This window comes from Oncorhynchus mykiss, chromosome 8, assembly GCF_013265735.2.
Source record: "Oncorhynchus mykiss isolate Arlee chromosome 8, USDA_OmykA_1.1, whole genome shotgun sequence".
Classification (NCBI taxonomy): Eukaryota; Metazoa; Chordata; class Actinopteri; order Salmoniformes; family Salmonidae; genus Oncorhynchus; species Oncorhynchus mykiss.
Genome location: NC_048572.1, coordinates 87,534,330 through 87,555,295, shown reverse-complemented (window position 1 = coordinate 87,555,295; position 20,966 = coordinate 87,534,330). Strand labels below are relative to the sequence as shown.

The 20,966-nt window shown below is 44.7% G+C and overlaps 1 protein-coding gene across 1 annotated transcript in view; it reads right to left on the bottom strand.

Moving 5' to 3' along the window:
- Positions 1 to 5,457: 5,457 nt before the first annotated feature.
- Positions 5,458 to 20,966, bottom strand: part of LOC110519501 (transmembrane protein 200C-like) — a 16,889-nt gene continuing 1,380 nt past the window's right edge. Inside the window, exons 2-4 of the mRNA XM_036986642.1 lie at positions 13,414 to 13,577; positions 12,041 to 13,086; positions 5,458 to 6,958 (exon numbers count right to left, since the gene is read on the bottom strand). Coding sequence (XP_036842537.1) covers positions 5,773 to 6,958; positions 12,041 to 13,086; positions 13,414 to 13,539 — 2,358 coding nt within the window. The 5' untranslated portion in view covers positions 13,540 to 13,577 and the 3' untranslated portion in view covers positions 5,458 to 5,772. The remainder of the gene's footprint in view (positions 6,959 to 12,040; positions 13,087 to 13,413; positions 13,578 to 20,966) is intronic.

Sequence of the window (20,966 nt, the reverse complement as noted above, 5' to 3'; positions counted from 1 at the left end):
ATTCCTAGTAATGTCTCTGCATAAAAATCCCTGAGTCCCAGCTGCACTCACAACGATGCCTGAGTCCCAGCTGCACTCACAACGATGCCTGAGTCCCAGCTGCACTCACAACGATGCCTGAGTCCCAGCTGCACTCACAACGATGCCTGAGTCCCAGCTGCACTCACAACGATGCCTGAGTCCCAGCTGCACTCACAACGATGCCTGAGTCTCAGCTGCACTCACAACGATGCCTGAGTCCCAGCTGCACTCACAACGATGCCTGAGTACCAGCTGCACTCACAACGATGCCTGAGTGCCAGCTGCACTCACAACGATGCCTGAGTCTCAGCTGCACTCACAACGATGCCTGAGTCCCAGCTGCACTCACAACGATGCCTGAGTCCCAGCTGCACTCACAACGATGCCTGAGTGCCAGCTGCACTCACAACGATGCCTGAGTCTCAGCTGCACTCACAACGATGCCTAAGTCCCCGCTGCACTCACAACGATGCCTGAGTCCCAGCTGCACTCACAACGATTCCTGAGTCCCAGCTGCACTCACAACGATGCCTGAGTCCCAGCTGCACTCACAACGATGCCTGAGTGCCAGCTGCACTCACAACGATGCCTGAGTCCCAGCTGCACTCACAACGATGCCTGAGTCCCAGCTGCACTCACAACGATGCCTGAGTCCCAGCTGCACTCACAACAATGCCTGAGTCCCAGCTGCACTCACAACGATGCCTGAGTGCCAGCTGCACTCACAACGATGCCTGAGTCCCAGCTGCACTCACAACGATGCCTGAGTACCAGCTGCACTCACAACGATGCCTGAGTCCCAGCTGCACTCACAACGATGCCTGAGTCCCAGCTGTACTCACAACGATGCCTGAGTCTCAGCTGCACTCACAACGATGCCTGAGTCCCAGCTGCACTCACAACGATGGCTGAGTACCAGCTGCACTCACAACGATGCCTGAGTCCCAGCTGCACTCACAACGATGCCTGAGTCCCAGCTGCACTCACAACGATGCCTGAGTACCAGCTGCACTCACAACGATGCCTGAGTCCCAGCTGCACTCACAACGATGCCTGAGTCCCAGCTGCACTCACAACGATGCCTGAGTCCCAGCTGCACTCACAACGATGCCTGAGTCCCAGCTGCACTCACAACGATGCCTGAGTCCCAGCTGCACTCACAACAATGCCTGAGTACCAGCTGCACTCACAACGATGCCTGAGTCCCAGCTGCACTCACAACGATGCCTGAGTCCCAGCTGCACTCACAACGATGCCTGAGTCCCAGCTGCACTCACAACGATGCCTGAGTACCAGCTGCACTCACAACAATGCCTGAGTACCAGCTGCACTCACAACGATGCCTGAGTCCCAGCTGCACTCACAACGATGCCTGAGTCCCAGCTGCACTCACAACGATGCCTGAGTCCCAGCTGCACTCACAACGATGCCTGAGTCCCAGCTGCACTCACAACGATGCCTGAGTCCCAGCTGCACTCACAACGATGCCTGAGTCCCAGCTGCACTCACAACGATGCCTGAGTCCCAGCTGCACTCACAACGATGCCTGAGTCCCAGCTGCACTCACAACGATGCCTGAGTTATTATTTTGACTCTCCATTTGGGCTGTTACCAAAGTAATAAACGCTACAAAGTCTTCCATTGGGACCGAGCCTGTTAGTTAAAAGAACAACCACAAAGTGGTGGCTCCAGGTCGGCATGAAAAGCAACAACACATTGTCACCACTAGATGGCCATGAGAGACTGATGAACAATCATGTGCTGAGAGAGGTGTGCAGGGGAGAGAGAGAGGGGGGCAGGGGAGAGAGAGGGGGGCGTAGGGGAGAGAGAGGGGGGCAGGGGAGAGAGAGGGGGGGTAGGGGAGAGAGAGGGAGAGAGAGAGAGAGAGAGAGAGAGAGAGGGGGGCAGGAGAGAGAGAGGGGGGGAGGGTAGAGAGAGGGGGTCAGGGGAGAGAGAGGGGGGGGCAGGGGAGAGAGAGAGGGGGGGCAGGGGAGAGAGAGAGGGGGGCAGGGGAGAGAGAGGGGGGAGGGGAGAGAGAGGGAGAGAGAGAGAGGGAGAGAGAGAGTGGGGCAGGGGAGAGAGGGGGGGCAGGGGAGAGAGAGAGGGGGGAGGGTAGAGAGAGGGGGGCAGGGGAGAGAGAGAGAGAGAGAGAGAGAGGGGAGGGGGGTAGGGGAAGAGAGAGAGAGAGCGAGAGGGGGGCAGGGGAGAGAGAGAGAGGGGGGGAGAGAGAGAGAGGGAGTGAGTGGGGGAGGAGAGAGAGACAGAGAGTGAATGTAAACGTTTATATTTCTGCTGTTATAGGGAAAGCAATAACACAACAACAAAGATTTACATGTTTTATTGTCTCAACTATATGCCACTTTATTCATTCATAATTAAACATGGTCCAACAGTCAACTTCATTTTAATCAAATCTGAACTATATTCTATCTGAATTTCTGACTAGCTACCTTATAACAACACCTATCTAAAATAAAACTTTAGTTTTATCTACAAAAGGAAGAAGATTTCAGAACATCATCATTTATTCTAGTATTCCTTACAGTTATACAAAACATTTTCCTTTCAAATAGGTGCTATTCAAATCTACACAACATTTTTGTTTGTTTGAACAAATAGTATCTACGTTTTTTTTATATCGAAAGTATTTGCTGTTGCTACAAAAAAAATTGAATAGTTTGATCTGAATATTGAGTCTTTCTCGTGTTGTTATTCTGAAACACTGTTTTCCCAGGGCTTCCTGATAAGGGCTCTCATGTATACACCTGTATACACCTGTATACACCTGTATAGACCTGTATACACCTATATAGACCTGTATACACCTGTATACACCTGTATACACCTGTATAGACCTGTATACACCCCTATACACCTGTATACACCTGTTTACACCTCTATACACCTGTATACACCTGTATACACCTGTATAGACCTGTATACACCCCTATACACCTGTATACACCTGTATACACCTCTATACACCTGTATACACCTCTAAAGACCTGTATACACCTGTAAACACCTCTATAGACCTGTATGCACCTGTATACACCTGTATAGACATGTATACACCTGTATAGACCTGTATAGACCTGTATACACCTGTATAGACCTATATACACCTGTATACACCTGTATAGACCTGTATACACCTGTATATACCTATATACACCTTTATACACCTGTATACACCTGTATAGACCTGTATACACCTGTATAGACCTGTATACACCTGTATACACCTATATACACCTGTATACACCTGTATACACCTGTATAGACCTGTATACACCTGTATACACCTATATACACCTGTATACACCTGTATACACCTGTATAGACCTGTATACACCTGTATAGACCTGTATAAACCTGTATACAACTGTATACACCTATATACACCTATATACACCTGTATACACCTGTATAGACCTGTATAGACCTGTATACACCTGTATACACCTATATACACCTGTATACACCTGTATACACCTGTATACACCTGTATAGACCTGTATAGACCTGTATAGACCTGTATTGACCTGTATACACCTGTATATACCTGTATAGACCTGTATATACCTGTATAGACCTGTATAGACCTGTATATACCTGTATATACCTATAATAGACTTGTATAGACCTGTATAGACCTGTATAGACCTGTATAGACCTGTATACACCTGTATAGACCTGTATACACCTGTATATACCTATATACACCTTTATACACCTGTATAGACCTGTATACACCTGTATAGACCTGTATACACCTGTATACACCTATATACACCTGTATACACCTGTATACACCTGTATAGACCTGTATACACCTGTATACACCTATATACACCTGTATACACCTGTATACACCTGTATATACCTGTATACACCTGTATAAACCTGTATACAACTGTATACACCTATATACACCTATATACACCTGTATACACCTGTATAGACCTGTATAGACCTGTATACACCTGTATACACCTATATACACCTGTATACACCTGTATACACCTGTATACACCTGTATAGACCTGTATAGACCTGTATTGACCTGTATACACCTGTATACACCTGTATATACCTGTACAGACCTGTATATACCTGTATAGACCTGTATAGACCTGTATAGACCTGTATATACCTGTATATACCTATAATAGACTTGTATAGACCTGTATAGACCTGTATAGACCTGTATTGACCTGTATACACCTGTATACACCTGTATAGACCTGTATACACCTGTATAGACCTGTATAGACCTGTATAGACATGTATAGACCTGTATATACCTGTAATAGACCTGTATAGACCTGTATAGACCTTTAATAAACCCAGCTACAGAAAATGCCTCAATCACAAATGAAAGGGTACTATACACAGAACCAGTCAAAAGTTTGGACACACCTACTCATTCAAGGTTTTATATATATATATTTTTTTTACTATTTTCAACATTGTAGAATAATAGTGAAGACATCAAAACTATGAAATAACACAAATGGAATCACTCATCAGACCAAAGGACAGATTTCCACCGGTCTAATGTCCATTGCTCGTGTTTCTTGGCCCAAGCAAGTCTCTTCTTCTTATTGGTGTCCTTTAGTAGTGGTTTCTTTACAGCAATTAGACCATAAAGGCCTGATTCACACAGTCTCCTCAGAACAGTTGATGTTGAGATGTGTCTGTTACCTAAACTCTGTGAAGCATTTATTTAAAAAAAAACCCTGGAATGAGTAGGTGTGTCCAAACGTTTGACTGCTACAGTATATCTATAATATACTGCTTCACTGCATCGTGGTATATTTTACATAGAAATGTACAGACCATTGTTGTTTATTGCTTACATAGAAATGACCGGGCACAGTTCTGTCTATAGTTCTGTAGGAACCATAGTTTTCGGTCCACGTTCTCCAGGGGACCCTAATTGGTGTTGAAAATTACAACTCTGTTGAAGAAGTGGGGGCTATTCCCATCACACCTTCTCTTTCTCCCTCTTCTTTCCCGTCTCTCTCTCCCTGATCACTTTCTGGGGACACCATGTCTCTCTCTCTCTTCTCTCTCCATCTCCTTCTCCTTCTCTCGCTCACCCTATCCTGTTCTCTCCTTCTCTCTCTCTCTCTCTCTCTCTGTCTCTCTCTGTCTCTCTCTCTCTCACTCTCACTCTCTCTCACTCTCACTCTCTCTCTCTCTCTCTCTCTCTCTCTCCCTGATCACTTTCTGGGGACACCATGTCTCTCTCCTCTCTCCATCTCCTTCTCCTTCTCTCTCTCACCCTCTCCTGTTCTCTCCTTCTCTGTCTCTGTGTCTCTGTGTCTGTGTCTCTGTCTCTCTCCGTCTCTCTCTGTCTCTCTCTCTCTGTGTCTCTCTCACCCTCTCCTGTTCTCTCCTTCTCTCACTCTCTCTCTCTCTCTCTCTCTCTCTGTCTCTCTCTCTCTCTCTCTCCCTCTCTCTCTCTCCCTCTCCTTCTCCCTGATCTCCTGACATCCTTCTGGCTGCACCTTGACTCTATAGGTCAGTGTTGATCCCTGTCTTCCACTAACTATGACATCCATCTACAATGATGAGACACAAAGAGATAGTTCTAGAGTTCTGTGTAGAGATCTGTCTAGAGTTGATTTGTTGTGAGTTCATTTGATTCTCCTCTCCTGAGTTCCTTTTGGCTGTACCTTGACTCTATTGGTTAGTTTTGATCACTGTCTGAAGAGATCGACGTGACGATTGAGACAGATCTGTCTAGAGTTCTGTTAAAGAAGAGCTAAGGGTGACAGTCACCCTCTCCCTTTTTCCTTGAGCTGCTTCTGCTACCTCGTCTGCTACTACTTCTTCTTCCTGATTCGAGTCAGGCACACAGGAAGTCACTACATCTGGTACCTCGAAGGAATCTCCGTCCACGGTTTCCAGTTTGATGTATCCCTTACTGTTCGAACGCTCCAGACGCGTACAGCTGAACCGACGAGCCCGGTCGCCTTGACGACAGACGGCCACGGTGAGGCTGCATCGTCGTGCCGACTGGGGCTGGTCGACCCCTGGGCTGGAGAGGGAGTTGAGTGACAGGCGAGATCCCATCCCCGTCGTCGCCCTGAAAACGGGAGAAGGAGGGAACAGCTGGGGGCCCTGTGGGGTGGGGGTCTGTCCTTGTAGCGCCTCATCTGGTTCAGTTAGGGTCATGACGGTACCACCCTCATATTCCAGGGGATTCACCGAGGTCCTCCTTGAAGAATCCTTCTCTTTAGTACCCAGACATTGACTATAGGATTCTTGGGGATTCATCGAGGTCCTCCTTGAAGAATCCTTCTCTTTAGTACCCAGACATTGACTATAGGATTCTTGGGGATTCATCGAGGTCCTCCTTGAAGAATCCTTCTCTTTAGTACCCAGACATTGACTATAGGATTCTTGGGGATTCATCGAGGTCCTCCTTGAAGAATTATTCTCTGTATTATCCAGACTTTGACTATAACCTGCTACTTGCTCTTGCTCAATCCCATTTCCACTAAAATCCTTGACATCTGTAATCACTTCCTCCTCTCTCTCGGCCTGTCCCCCCTCCTGTCCCCCCTCCTGTCCCCCCTCCTCCACTGCACCGTTGTTAAGTGTGATGATCGGGAGGGTGAAGACGTTAAAAGAAGAACTGACAATGGATGCTGTACCCTCCCACTCCATGGGGTACGAGGCCTGCTCTGAGTCCCGCTGTCTGTAGTACGAGGCCTGCTCTGAGTCCCACTGCCTGGGGTACGAGGCCTTCTCTGAGTCCCGCTGTCTGGGGTACGAAGCCTTCTCTGAGTCCCACTGCCTGGGGTACGAGGCCTGCTCTGAGTCCCACTGCCTGGGGCACGAGGCCTGCTCTGAGTCCCACTGTCTGGGGTAGGGTGTCTGCTCTGAGTCCCACTGTCTGGGGTAGGGTGTCTGCTCTGAACACCTGATTAGATTAGATAAAATAAGATTAGAAAACTTTATTTCAGGTAAATTCAATACAGCTTTATTTATCCCCTCGGGGCGCCTGGTCCACCTGATTAAAACATGAAAACAGCATTAGTTTAGAAAAGATTAGAAAATGTTTATGTCCTCAATGAGGCAATGCATTTTGCAGCATACAAAAAACAACATACAATGTAGCCTCGTTCGATCATCCGGATCATGCCAGAGCAAGAATCTGATCTGCACACATCTATAAAAACAGAATCTGATCTGCACATATCTAGAGGAACAGAATCTGATCTACACACATCTAGAGGAACGGAATCTGATCTACACGCATCTAGAGGAACAGAATCTGATCTACACATATCTAGAGGAACGGAATCTGATCTACACGTATCTAGAGAAACAGAATCTGATCTACACATATATAGAGGAACAGAATCTGATCTACACACATCTAGAGAAACAGAATCTGATCTACACATATATAGAGGAACAGAATCTGATCTACACACATCTAGAGGAACAGAATCTGATCTACACACATCTATAAAAACATAATCTGATCTACACACATCTAGAGGAACAGAATCTGATCTACACACATGTAGAGGAACAGAATCTGATCTACACACATGTAGAGGAACAGAATCTGATCTACACACATCTAGAGGAACAGAATCTAATCTACACATATTGAGAGCGTCAACTCCAAACCTTTTTTGTTCCTGGAACCACCAAATCACAGCCAAAAGCTCTTGAGGACCACAATTCCTGGAGTCTCGGAATTATACTGAACAAAAATATAAACGCAACATGTAAAGTGTTGGTCCCATGTTTCTTAAACTGAAATGAAAGATCCCAGAAATGTTTCTTATGCACAAAAAAACAAACATTTCTTTCAAATTCTGTTAAATCCCTGTTAGTGAGCATTTATCTTTGCAAAGATAATCCATCCACCTGACAGGTGTGGCATATCAAGAAGCTGATAAAACAGCATGATCATTACACAGGTGCACCTTGTGCTGGGGACAATGAAAAGCCACTATAAAATGTGTAGTTTTGTCACACAACACAATACCACAGATGCCTCAGGTTTGGAGGGAATGTGCAATTGACATGCTGACTGCAGGAATGTCCACCAGATAATGTAATGTTAATTTCTCTACCATAAGCCGCCTCCAACGTCATTTTAGATCATTTGGCAGTACGTCCAACCAGCCTTACAATTGCAGGCCACGTGTAACCACACCAGCCCAGGTCCTCCACATCCGACTTCTTCACCTGCGGGATCGTCAGAGACCAGACACCCAGAAAGCTGCTGAAACTGTGGGTTTGCACAACCGAAGAATTTCTGCACAAACTGTCAGAAACCGTCTCAGGGAATCTGAAAAACAACCCCACAGCATGATGCTGCCATCACCATGTTTCACCGTAGGGATGTTGCCCTGTTTCCTCCAGACGTCACACTTGGTATTCAGGCCAAAAAGTTTAATCTTGGTTTCATCGGACCAGAGAGTCCTTTATGTGCCTTTTGGCGAACTCCAAGCATGCTGTCATGTGCCTTTTACTGAGGAGTGGCTTCTGTCTGGCCACTCTACCATGAAGTTCTGATTGGTTTGAGTGCTGCAGAGATGTTTGTCCTTCTGGAAGGTTCTCCCATTTCCACAGAGAAACTCTGGAGCTCTGTCAGAGTCACCATCGGGTTCTTGGTCACCAGTTTTTTAAATTTTTATAATAAAAAAACACCTGCCACCAGTTATAAGAATGTGATCTTGTGTAATCAGGATGGTTGAACGAGGCTAGAAAAAATATATAACCAGTCAAAAGTTTGGACACACCTACTCATTCAATGGTTTGGACACACCTACTCATTCAATGGTTTGGACACACCTACTCATTCAAGGGTTTGGACACACCTACTCATTCAATGGTTTGGACACACCTACTCATTCAAGGGTTTGGACACACCTACTCATTCAAGGGTTTGGACACACCTACTCATTCAATGGTTTGGACACACCTACTCATTCAATGGTTTGGACACACCTACTCATTCAATGGTTTGGACACACCTACTCATTCAATGGTTTGGACACACCTACTCATTCAATGGTTTGGACACACCTACTCATTCAAGGGTTTGGACACACCTACTCATTCAATGGTTTGGACACACCTACTCATTCAAGGGTTTGGACACACCTACTCATTCAATGGTTTGGACACACCTACTCATTCAAGGGTTTGGACACACCTACTCATTCAATGGTTTGGACACACCTACTCATTCAAGGGTTTGGACACACCTACTCATTCAATGGTTTGGACACACCTACTCATTCAAGGGTTTGGACACACCTACTCATTCAATGGTTTGAACACACCTACTCATTCAATGGTTTGGACACACCTACTCATTCAATGGTTTGGACACACCTACTCATTCAAGGGTTTGGACACACCTACTCATTCAAGGGTTTGGACACACCTACTCATTCAATGGTTTGGACACACCTACTCATTCAAGGGTTTGGACACACCTACTCATTCAAGGGTTTGGACACACCTACTCATTCAATGGTTTGGACACACCTACTCATTCAATGGTTTGGACACACCTACTCATTCAATGGTTTGGACACACCTACTCATTCAAGGGTTTGGACACACCTACTCATTCAATGGTTTGGACACACCTACTCATTCAATGGTTTGGACACACCTACTCATTCAAGGGTTTGGACACACCTACTCATTCAATGGTTTGGACACACCTACTCATTCAATGGTTTGGACACACCTACTCATTCAATGGTTTGGACACACCTACTCATTCAAGGGTTTGGACACACCTACTCATTCAATGGTTTGGACACACCTACTCATTCAAGGGTTTGGACACACCTACTCATTCAATGGTTTGGACACACCTACTCATTCAAGGGTTTGGACACACCTACTCATTCAAGGGTTTGGACACACCTACTCATTCAATGGTTTGGACACACCTACTCATTCAAGGGTTTGGACACACCTACTCATTCAATGGTTTGGACACACCTACTCATTCAATGGTTTGGACACACCTACTCATTCAATGGTTTGGACACACCTACTCATTCAATGGTTTGGACACACCTACTCATTCAATGGTTTGGACACACCTACTCATTCAAGGGTTTGGACACACCTACTCATTCAATGGTTTGGACACACCTACTCATTCAAGGGTTTGGACACACCTACTCATTCAATGGTTTGGACACACCTACTCATTCAAGGGTTTGGACACACCTACTCATTCAATGGTTTGGACACACCTACTCATTCAAGGGTTTGGACACACCTACTCATTCAAGGGTTTGGACACACCTACTCATTCAATGGTTTGGACACACCTACTCATTCAAGGGTTTGGACACACCTACTCACTTAATGGTTTTCTTTATTTTTTTTTTTTACTATTTTCTACATTGTAGAATAAGAGTGAAGACATCAAAACTACACATATGGAATCACGTAGTAACTACAAAAATTTAGATTTTAGATTCTACCAAGTAGCCACCCTTTGCCTCGATGACAGCTTTGCACACTCTTGGCACTCTCTCAACCAGCTTCATGAGGAATGCTTTTCCAACAGCCTTGAAGGAGTTCCCACATATTCTGAGCACAGCCTGAAGATGTGTTGGGTCATTATCCTGTTAAAAAACAAACGATAGTCCCACTAAGCACAAACCAGATGGGATGGAATATCACTGCAGAATGCTGTGGTAGCCATGCTGGGTAAGTGTGCCTTGAATTCTAACTAAATCACAGACAGTGTCACCAGCAAAGCACCATCACACCTCCTCCTCCATGCTTCACGGTGGGAACCACACAAGTGGAGGACATCTGTTCACCTACTCTGCGTCTCATACAGCGTTTGGAACCAAAAATCTCAAATTTGGACTCATCTGACCAAAGGACAGATTTCCACCAGTCTAATGTCCATTGCTCGTGTTTCTTGGCCCAAGCAACTCTTCATCTCATTGGTGTCCTCATGAGTGGCACAGCGGTCTAAGGCACTGCATTTAAGTACTAGACGCATCACTACAGAGCCTGGTTCAATCCTGGGCTGTATGGGAGTCCCATAGGGCGGCACACAATTGGCCAAGCGTCACCTGGGTTTGGCCCGGGTAGGCCGTCATTGTAAATAAGAATGTGTTCTTAACTGACTTGCCTAGTTAAATAAAGGTTAAATAAAATAAAATAGTAGTGGCTTCTTTGCAGCAATTCGACCACGAAGGCCTGATTCACACAGTCTCCTCTGAACAGTTGATGTGGAGATGTGTCTGTTACTTAAACTCTGTGAAGCATTTATTTGGGCTGCAATTTCTGTCGCTGGTAACTCTACTGAACTTAGAGTAGAGGTAACTCAGGGTCTTCCTTTCCTGTGGCGGTCCTCATGAGAGCCAGTTTCATCATAGCGGATGATGGTTTTTGTGACTGCACTTGAAGAAACTTTCAAAGGTCTTGACATTTTCGGGATTGACTGACCTTCATGACTTAAAGTAATGATTGACAGTTGTTTCTCTTTGCTTATTTGAGCTGTTCTTGCCATAAAATGGACTCTGTATTTTACCAAAGAGGACTATCTTCTGTATACCACCCCTACCTTGTCACAACACAACTGATTGGCTCAAACGCAATAACAAGGAAATCAATTCCACAAATTAACTTTCAACAAGGCACACCTGCTAATTGAAATACATTCCAGGTGACTAACTCACGAAGCTGGTTGAGAGAATGCCAAGTGGGTGCAAAGCTGTAGTCCAAGGCTGGTGGCTACTTCGAAGAATCTCAAATATAAAATACATTTTAATTTGTTTAACACTTTTTTGTTTACTACATGATTCCATGTTATTTCATAGTTTTGATATTCACACTATTATACTACAATGTAGAAAATAGTAAAAAAAAAAAAAAAAAAAAAAAAAAAAAAACTCTGGAATGAGTAGGTGTGTCACATTTTGACTTGTACTGTACATGCAGACAAAATCACACATTTTAAAACAACAGACTTGTAGGTCTACTGTACCTGCGCTTCTGGTCTCTGTAGATGCTATACACACTTTCCGTGAACGTCTGGTTGTCTCTGGACCAGCTCCGCTGCCGGCCCGCCACTGACGGTCGTCTATACTGCTGCTCACTGCTACCTATCTCCCCCTGGTGGCTTGATACGGTAGTGGAGGGCCAAGGACTGTGCTCTAGCATCTCGCCAGGATGGAACGAACCCGAATTTATGTCCACACTGCCCCTGGACTGCACATAGTTCACCAGTCCGTTAATCGGCGAGTGGTCCTTGGTCCGTGTGATGTGGAGGTCGATGACCGTGGAGTAGATATCTCTGAGGTTGATGACTTTGGTCTTCTGGTCTCTGTTCTCGTGAAGCACGGCGTTAGCGCAGATGAAGAGGAAGATGCCAATCCCCATCACTAAGGGCCCAAACACCTTCAAGTTGTCTGAGTAGAGGTAGCTGTCCAGGAAATCAGAGAGAAACCCCCCTGAGGGAGGACGGGGACTTGTCGACACAGATACAGGTTGAGGAACACTTCCATTCATAGCATCACTCATCTGATTTGTCAACTCAGCACTCGTCTGGTTGGTCAACTCCCCAACAGTCTGGTTGGTCAACTCCTCAACAGTCTGGTTGGTCAACTCCTCAACAGTCTGGTTGGTCAACTCCCCAACAGTCTGGTTGGTCAACTCCCCAACAGTCTGTTTGGTCAACTCCTCAACAGTCTGGTTGGTCAACTCCCCAACAGTCTGGTTGGTCAACTCCCCAACAGTCTGGTTGGTCAACTCCCCAACAGTCTGGTTGGTCAACTCCCCAACAGTCAGGTTGGCTGTGTTGTTATCCTTGTTATTGCTCCAGGTGACAGACACCAGGGGGCTCTTGGAGTAGCTCATCCTGCCGTTGTCTCTCCGCTCCTCCCATGGTGATACCCCGGATGCATACCCTTGGCTGTGGCCTTCATGTGGCCAGTAGCCCAGTACAGCCATGGCTATCCCCAGCATCAACACCACTACCCCCACCGCAGCCACCAGCCCAGATGGGGAACACAGGTTGAGTTTCCCCTTCACCTGAATTCATAAAAGATACAGACAGAACATCATTACCATGTTAGCTTCTGGACATCTAAGAATGCGTCCCAATAATCTCTCCTTCCTCCTTAAAAGTGTGCACTTGTTCACTACCTCCCACAAATGTAAAAGTATTTAAAAGTTTTAGGCTAGAGGGAGTTTCCATATACCAATAATTTCCTTTCAGATCCATGAAGAGAAGTGAAGAAGACAACTGCACATATTAGGAGAAAGGAGAGATTATTGGGATGTAACCTAAGATAAAACCAGATACAATACAACAGAGCATTATGGGTACTGTAGTTTGTAGTTCATCACGCTACCCACCACTACCACATCATTCCTCTTCTTCCTCTCTGCTTGTTTCCTCTTCCTCTGGTTCTCAGCGTGGTTCTTAGATCGCTGGGAGTCTTGGCGCCGGTTCATACGCAGCAGGCCGCCCGTGGCGATCATGGCGACGATTTGATTGGACGACGGGCTTGTCAATCAACCTGGGGGGGAAGAGGCAGGGGAAGGGAGGAGAGTCAGTTGTATTGAATTAAAACAAACACAGAAACAGTGACTTTGTTCTCTGAAGGATAAAATGTAGTTCCTCAATACATCCCCAAAAGGATGGATACACCACAAAATGCATCTAAAAAAAAATATGGATTGATAGAATGAGTCCTGAAAACTGTGTTGCTTAGACAGAGAACCACAAGGATGTTAAATTAAGAACACATTCTTATTTTCAATGATGGCCTAGGAACAGTGGGTTAACTGCCTGTTCAGGGGCAGAACAACAGATTTTTACCTTGTCAGCTGAGGGGAATTGATCTTGCAGCCTTTCGGTTACAAGTCCAACGCTCTAACCACTAGGCTACCTGCCGCCCCTACACTCTAACCACTAGGCTACCTGCCCCGCCTACACTCTAACCACTAGTCTACCCTGCTGCCCCTACACTCTAACCACTAGACTACCTGCCGCCCCTACACTCTAACCACTAGGCTACCTGCCCCCCCTACACTCTAACCACTAGGCTACCTGCCGTCCCTACACTCTAACCACTAGGGTACCTTCCATCCCTACAATCTAACCACTAGTCTCCACCGCAGCCCCTACACTCTAACCACTAGGCTACCTACCGACCCTACACTCTAACCACTAGGCTACCTGCTGGCCGTCCACTCTAACCACTAGGCTACCTGCTGCCCCTACACTCTAACCACTAGGCTACCTGCCGCCCCTACACTCTAACCACTAGGCTACCTGCCTCCCCTACACTCTAACCACTAGGCTACCTGCCTCCCCTACACTCTAACCACTAGGCTACCTGCCGCCCCTACACTCTAACCACTAGTCTACCCTGCAGTCCCTACACCGTCCCTACGCTCTAACCACTAGGCTACCTGCCGTCCCTACACTCTAACCACTAGGGTACCTTCCATCCCTACAATCTAACCACTAGTCTCCACCACAGCCCCTACACTCTAACCACTAGGCTACCTACCGACCCTACACTCTAACCACTAGGCTACCTGCTGGCCGTCCACTCTAACCACTAGGCTACCTGCCGCCCCTACACTCTAACTACTAGGCTACCTGCCGCCCCTACACTCTAACCACTAGGCTACCTGTCACCCCTACACTCTAACCACTAGTTTACCCTGCAGTCCCTACACTCTAACCACTAGGCTACCTGCCGCTCCTACACTCTAACCACTAGGCTACCTGCCCCCCCAACACTCTAACCACTAGGCTACCTGCCGACCCTACACTCTAACCACTAGTCTACCCTGCAGCCCCATATAGTCAGTATGATGCTAAATCAACCCTCTGAAACCCTCTTTGTATTTACAGACACAAACCCTTGCGTCCAGACGACCACCCATCAGGCTGGTATGCTGCTGTCTTCTCATCTCATCTCCTTCTAGCTCTCTCTCTTCACACTGGTTTGAATCAACTTCGTTTTCATATCATTTCAACAAGATAAGGTACCATTTGGAACACAGCAAGATTGTCTTCATGCCTGGTCCAACCTTGAATCCCTCAATATAATCCCCCTCATTATCCTAATTTTCTCCGTTCTAGGGTTCACATTGATGAATAACTTATTACACTAATGATTATTCACAGCAGCAATTATAGGGACACTTTATTCATAGAAGGATTTGAATATTCAATTTGATTTTGATTGTCTGACAGTCATATAACGCAGGGATATAGGTGCTGATTGTGCTATTAATATATGAGGGTGAAGAAGAAGAATGAAGAAGAGTGAAGAAGAAGAATGAAGAAGAAGAGTGAAGGAGAAGAAGAAGAAGAGTGAAGGAGAAGAAGAAGAAGAGTGAAGGAGAAGAAGAATCAAGGAGAAGAAGAAGAAGAGTGAAGAAGAAGAATGAAGAAGAGTGAAGGAGAAGAAGAAGGAGAAGAGTGAAGAAGAAGAATGAAGAAGAAGAAGAAGAAGGAGAAGAGTGAAGAAGTAGAGTGAAGAGGTAGAGTGAAGAAGAAGAAGAAGAAGAAGGAGAAGAGTGAAGAAGTAGAGTGAAGGAGAAGAATGAAGTAGAGTGAAGGAGAAGAATGAAGAAGAAGAAGAAGAAGGAGAAGAGTGAAGAAGTAGAGTGAAGAAGAAGAGTGAAGAAGAAGAATCAAGGAGAAGAAGAAGAAGAGTGAAGAGGAAGAATGAAGAAGAGTGAAGGAGAAGAAGAAGGAGAAGAGTGAAGAAGAAGAATTAAGAAGAAGAAGAAGAAGGAGAAGAGTGAAGAAGAAGAGTGAAGAAGAAGAAGAAGAAGAAGGAGAAGAGTGAAGAAGTAGAGTGAAGGAGAAGAATGAAGTAGAGTGAAGGAGAAGAATGAAGTAGAGTGAAGGAGAGGAATTAAGGAGAGGAATGAAGTAGAGTGAAGGAGAATAATGAAGGAGAATAATGAAGTAGAAGAAGAAGAAGAAGAAGAGTGAAGAAGAAGAAGAGTGAAGAAGAAGAAGAAGGAGAATAATGAAGTAGAGTGAAGGAGAATAATGAAGTAGAGTGAAGGAGAAGAATGAAATAGAGTGAAGGAGAAGAATGAAGGAGAAGAATGAAGTAGAAGAAGAAGAAGAGTGAAGAAGAAGAAGAGTGAAGGAGAAGAATGAAGTAGAGTGAAGGAGAAGAATGAAGGAGAGGGAATGAGAAGAATGAAGAAGGAGAATGAAGTAGAGTGAAGGAGAAGAATGAAGGAGAAGAATGAAGTAGAGTGAAGGAGAAGAATGAAGGAGAATGAAGGAGAAGAATGAAGGAGAATGAAGGAGAAGAATGAAGGAGAGTGAAGGAGAAGAATGAAGGAGAATGAAGGAGAAGAATGAAGGAGAATGAAGGAGAAGAATGAAGGAGAATGAAGGAGAAGAATGAAGGAGAATGAAGGAGAAGAATGAAGGAGAATGAAGGAGAAGAATGAAGGAGAGTGAAGGAGAAGAATGAAGGAGAATGAAGGAGAAGAATGAAGGAGAATGAAGGAGAAGAATGAAGGAGAATGAAGGAGAAGAATGAAGGAGAGTGAAGGAGAAGAATGAAGGAGAAGAATGAAGGAGAATGAAGGAGAATAATGAAGGAGAAGAATGAAGGAGAGTGAAGGAGAAGAATGAAGGAGAAGAATGAAGGAGAAGAATGAAGGAGAAGAATGAAGGAGAAGAATGAAGGAGAGTGAAGGAGAAGAATGAAGGAGAAGAATGAAGGAGAAGAATGAAGGAGAAGAATGAAGTAGAGTGAAGGAGAAGAATGAAGGAGAGTGAAGTAGAAGAATGAAGTAGAGTGAAGGAGAAGAATGAAGGAGAGTGAAGTAGAAGAATGAAGTAGAATGAAGGAGAATAATGAAGTAGAGTGAAGGAGAAGAATGAAGTAGAAGAATGATTGGGTATTTGTCTTTATTTGTGTTTCTACACTGTGTTGATTTAAGCTCCCCTTCTTTCTACTCTCTATCTCTTTCTGTAGACTTCCAAATCCTCTAGTTTGGAATCTGTCTGGGAACTGGGGCTCCGATGGATTCTGAAGTAGGAACAATATGGCATATGCAGAAAGATAATCTTAGATAGATAGGAGATATGCCCAGATGGCTGTTGGGAACAGACAGTCAACCTGCACTGAAGAGAGACTATGTGGGCGGAAGATCACTTTGGTGTGAGAGAGAGAGAGAGAGAGAGAGAGAGAGAGAGAGAGACTATACTATACTATACTTGACTATACTTACACTCTTTGACATCATCCTCATTGAAAGAATACCAGAATATAGTTCATTTCCCCCCACCATCTGATGTTCCCAGAATCTCTATGTTAACCAAGGGGTTTTCAAATTTCACATCAGTAGGGTAGAGGGAGGACAAAGGGCGGAAGAGGTATTTATGACTGTCATAAACCTACCCCCAGGCCAACGTCATGACACTGGGCACATGGACTATGGTGGTCTGCTTGAAACATGTTGGTATTACAGACTCAATCAGGGACATGTTGAAAATGTCAGTGAAGACACTTGCCAGTTGGTCAGCACATCCCCGGAGCACACGTCCTGGTAATCCATCTGGCCCTGAGACTTTGTGTATATTGACCTGTCGGCTACGGAGAGCGTGATCACACAGTCGTCCGGAACAGCTGATGCTATCATGCATGTTTCAGTGTTGCTTGCCTCGAAGCGAGAATAAAAGGGATTTAGCTCGTCTGGTCGGCTCATGTCACTGGACAGTTCACAGCTGTGCTTCCCTTTGTAGTCTGTAATAGTTTGCAAGCCCTGCCACATAAGACGAGCGTCGGAGTCGGTGTAGTATGATTCAATCTTAGTCCTGTATTGGCGCTTTGCCTGTTTGATGGTTCGTCGGAGGGCATAGCAGGATTTCTTAGCTAGTCTCGCAACTTGAAAGCGGCAGCTCAATTCGAATGTTGCCTGTATTCCATGGCTTCTGGTTGGGATATGTACGGTCACTGTGGGGATGACGTCCTCGATGCACTAGACCAAGGTGCTGAAAGACAGAGCTCGAAAGTTGGTGGTTTACCCATTCAATTATTGGGAGTTTAAATATAGATAATAGAGCGACTCTATTTATTTTATAGTTTAAAGTTTATTCGTTAGTAAGCATCTCTACACAAAATAACTTCTCCGGGTATGCGCCAGCTCATGCTTTTTACTTGAAAGATCAGAGTTAAAACACTTTTATGTGGACAGATGCATTATTAACAATCGATTGTTGCATAGTTTCAAGCAAATACAAAAATCACTAAATAAATAAAAGCATAATCATCACATCTAATGAATTGATGGATTGAATCTAATGAATTAAATATTTTCCTTTATTTGCACTCAGAGCTCAGCTCCAACTATAGGAGGAGCCCATGAAAATCTGTGAAGAATGCGGCCTTTTATAAACACATTTCAGGCCACGCTTTACTCTCTATGACTACAGGCAATAGCAGAATCTGTTATACCACAACAATAAAAAATGACAGGGCTACTCTGCAGACTCTGACAAACTGAGATCTATCTTTTTTTTCTTTTTCTTACCTGGTCTTGAATGCAACCGTCTAATCGAGGTCTATAAAAAGGGACACCTATTGTAGGATCTGTCAAGCCTGAAGGGGGAAATTATTGTCCTAAAAAAAAGGAGCACAGACTCACCCAATGATGAAGACAGTAAATATGCGCATTCACCCGGGAATATGGAAGCTCTCTGCTATAGTGACAAAAACATAAGCTACTGTTTGCTCAATACCCTTTTGTGAGTTGAGAAATTTGATATAGCCTAACTAAAGACAGGTTAGAGATGTTTTCTTCGGCTCTTCTCTTCAGTGTTTTTCCATTGTATTTTTGTACTGAAATTGTATTTAAAAATATTGCGACACGGCTAAGCCTGTATTAGATGTATATTATATATATATATATATTATATATATTAGATGCTTTTCACTGACAGTTAAATCAACAATCGGCCAGGGGGCAGATTGGCCATTTGGCAATTCTGGCAAAAGCCAGATGGGCTGGACCCTTCTTTAGTTGGGTGGGTCGAAATTGACACACACACACCAATTTTTTATATATTTATATAAAATATATATATATAAAAAATAGGCCTCCTGAGTGGTGCTGTATCGCAGTGTTGTGGTATCAATACAGCCTGTGGTTCAAACCCGGGCTGTGTCATTACCAGCCGTGACCGGGAGTCCCATAGGGCGGCGCACAATTGGCCCAGCGTCATCCGGGTTAGGGGAGGGCCGGGGGTCGCCTGCAGGCTGACTTCGGTCATCAGTCGAACTGTGTTTCCTCCGACACATTGGTGCAGCTGGATTCCGGGTTAGGTGGGCTTATTAAGAAGCATGTTTCAGAGAACACATGACTCGACCTTCACCTCTCCAGAGCCGGTTGGGGAGTTGCAACGATGAGACAAGATCGTGATCACGAAATTGGGGAGAAAAATTTGGGGTGCATTTAGATGTTTCTTTTTGATTTTTATTGAAAATGTGACATGGCCAGCGGCCCATGGGCCTGTTAAGAAGTATTTTTTGTTGTTGTTGCAATTTCTCTGTGTTACTAATCTATAATGATTTGGTCAAACAGTACATTATCCTCATGATTCTAGTCATGAAAGTGTGCCTGTTTCACTGGGGCCTGCTGCTGTAATACGCAAGACACTATCCTCTACCCTCCATGAGCTTGAGTGAAAAAATGTGTTTTTTGAAGGTATAACATTTCAATTGCGGTAAAAAAAACACAGCATTGGAAAGCTTCGTTCCTGTTGAAGAGAAGGAGGAGAGGAGGTTCTCGGCTTTCTGTAGGTCTCATTGGTATTTATTTATTTTTTTTTGGGGGGGGGGGGGGGGGGGGGGGGGGGGGGGTGTAAAATCCACACCGGCCATTGCTAGGGCATAGGCCTATAGGTCGACAACCGCAGAGTTTTTCTAGAACATTTAATGTCGGGTGAATACATGGCTAGTAGCAGTGCCTATTATATTTCAATTTAGCGATCCACTCAGTGTGTATTGTTTCCACTTCCTCAGGAGTTGAAGGTTGAAAGTTTAATTAGCCTATGATATTAGTTAGTGAACAAAAAAAAATATGTAATTCATCTCTATTGAACAAAATAAATCATCCTATTTTGACAGTAAAATTTAACAAGTATAGTCTAATTGTCGACCCCAAAATGAATGTCAATCACTGGATTAAGGGTTAGGGTTAGGGTTAGGGTTAAGGTCGCACAAAAAATATCTCGAGTCACGACCTGCTTGGACGTGTTAGATGAGACAGCTTCTTTTTTTTCACGGATCAGACAAAAGTTCCTTACAGAGACGTATAACAGAGAAATTGCACAAAATACTTTAGAAATAAAATCTTAACAGGCCCCTGGGTCACGTTTGACATTTTTTAAAGGTATTTTTTATATCATTTTTTGTTGTTGCTGTTGATATAGGTCAACAGCCCAGCACATCCAACTAAAAAAGGGTCCAGCCCATCTGGCATGTGACAGAATGGCCAGATGGCCAATCCGCCCTTGGCCCGGAATAGGGTGAGAAGGTGTTTCGACACTGAAAAAGTCCAGACCTTCTTCCCCCAGACATCGGTCTCCAATGCTAACCAAAACACATATATCCTCACCCTAACCCTCCAATGCTAACCAAAACACATATATCCTTACACTAACCCTCAAATACTAACCAAAACACATATATCCTCACACTAACCCTCCAATGCTAACCAAAACACATATATCCTCACCCTTACCCTCCAATGCTAACCAAAACACATATATCCTCACACTAACCCTCAAATACTAACCAAAACACATATATCCTCACACTAACCCTCCAATGCTAACCAAAACACATATATCCTCACCCTAACCCTCCAATGCTAACCAAAACACATATATCCTCACACTAACCCTCAAA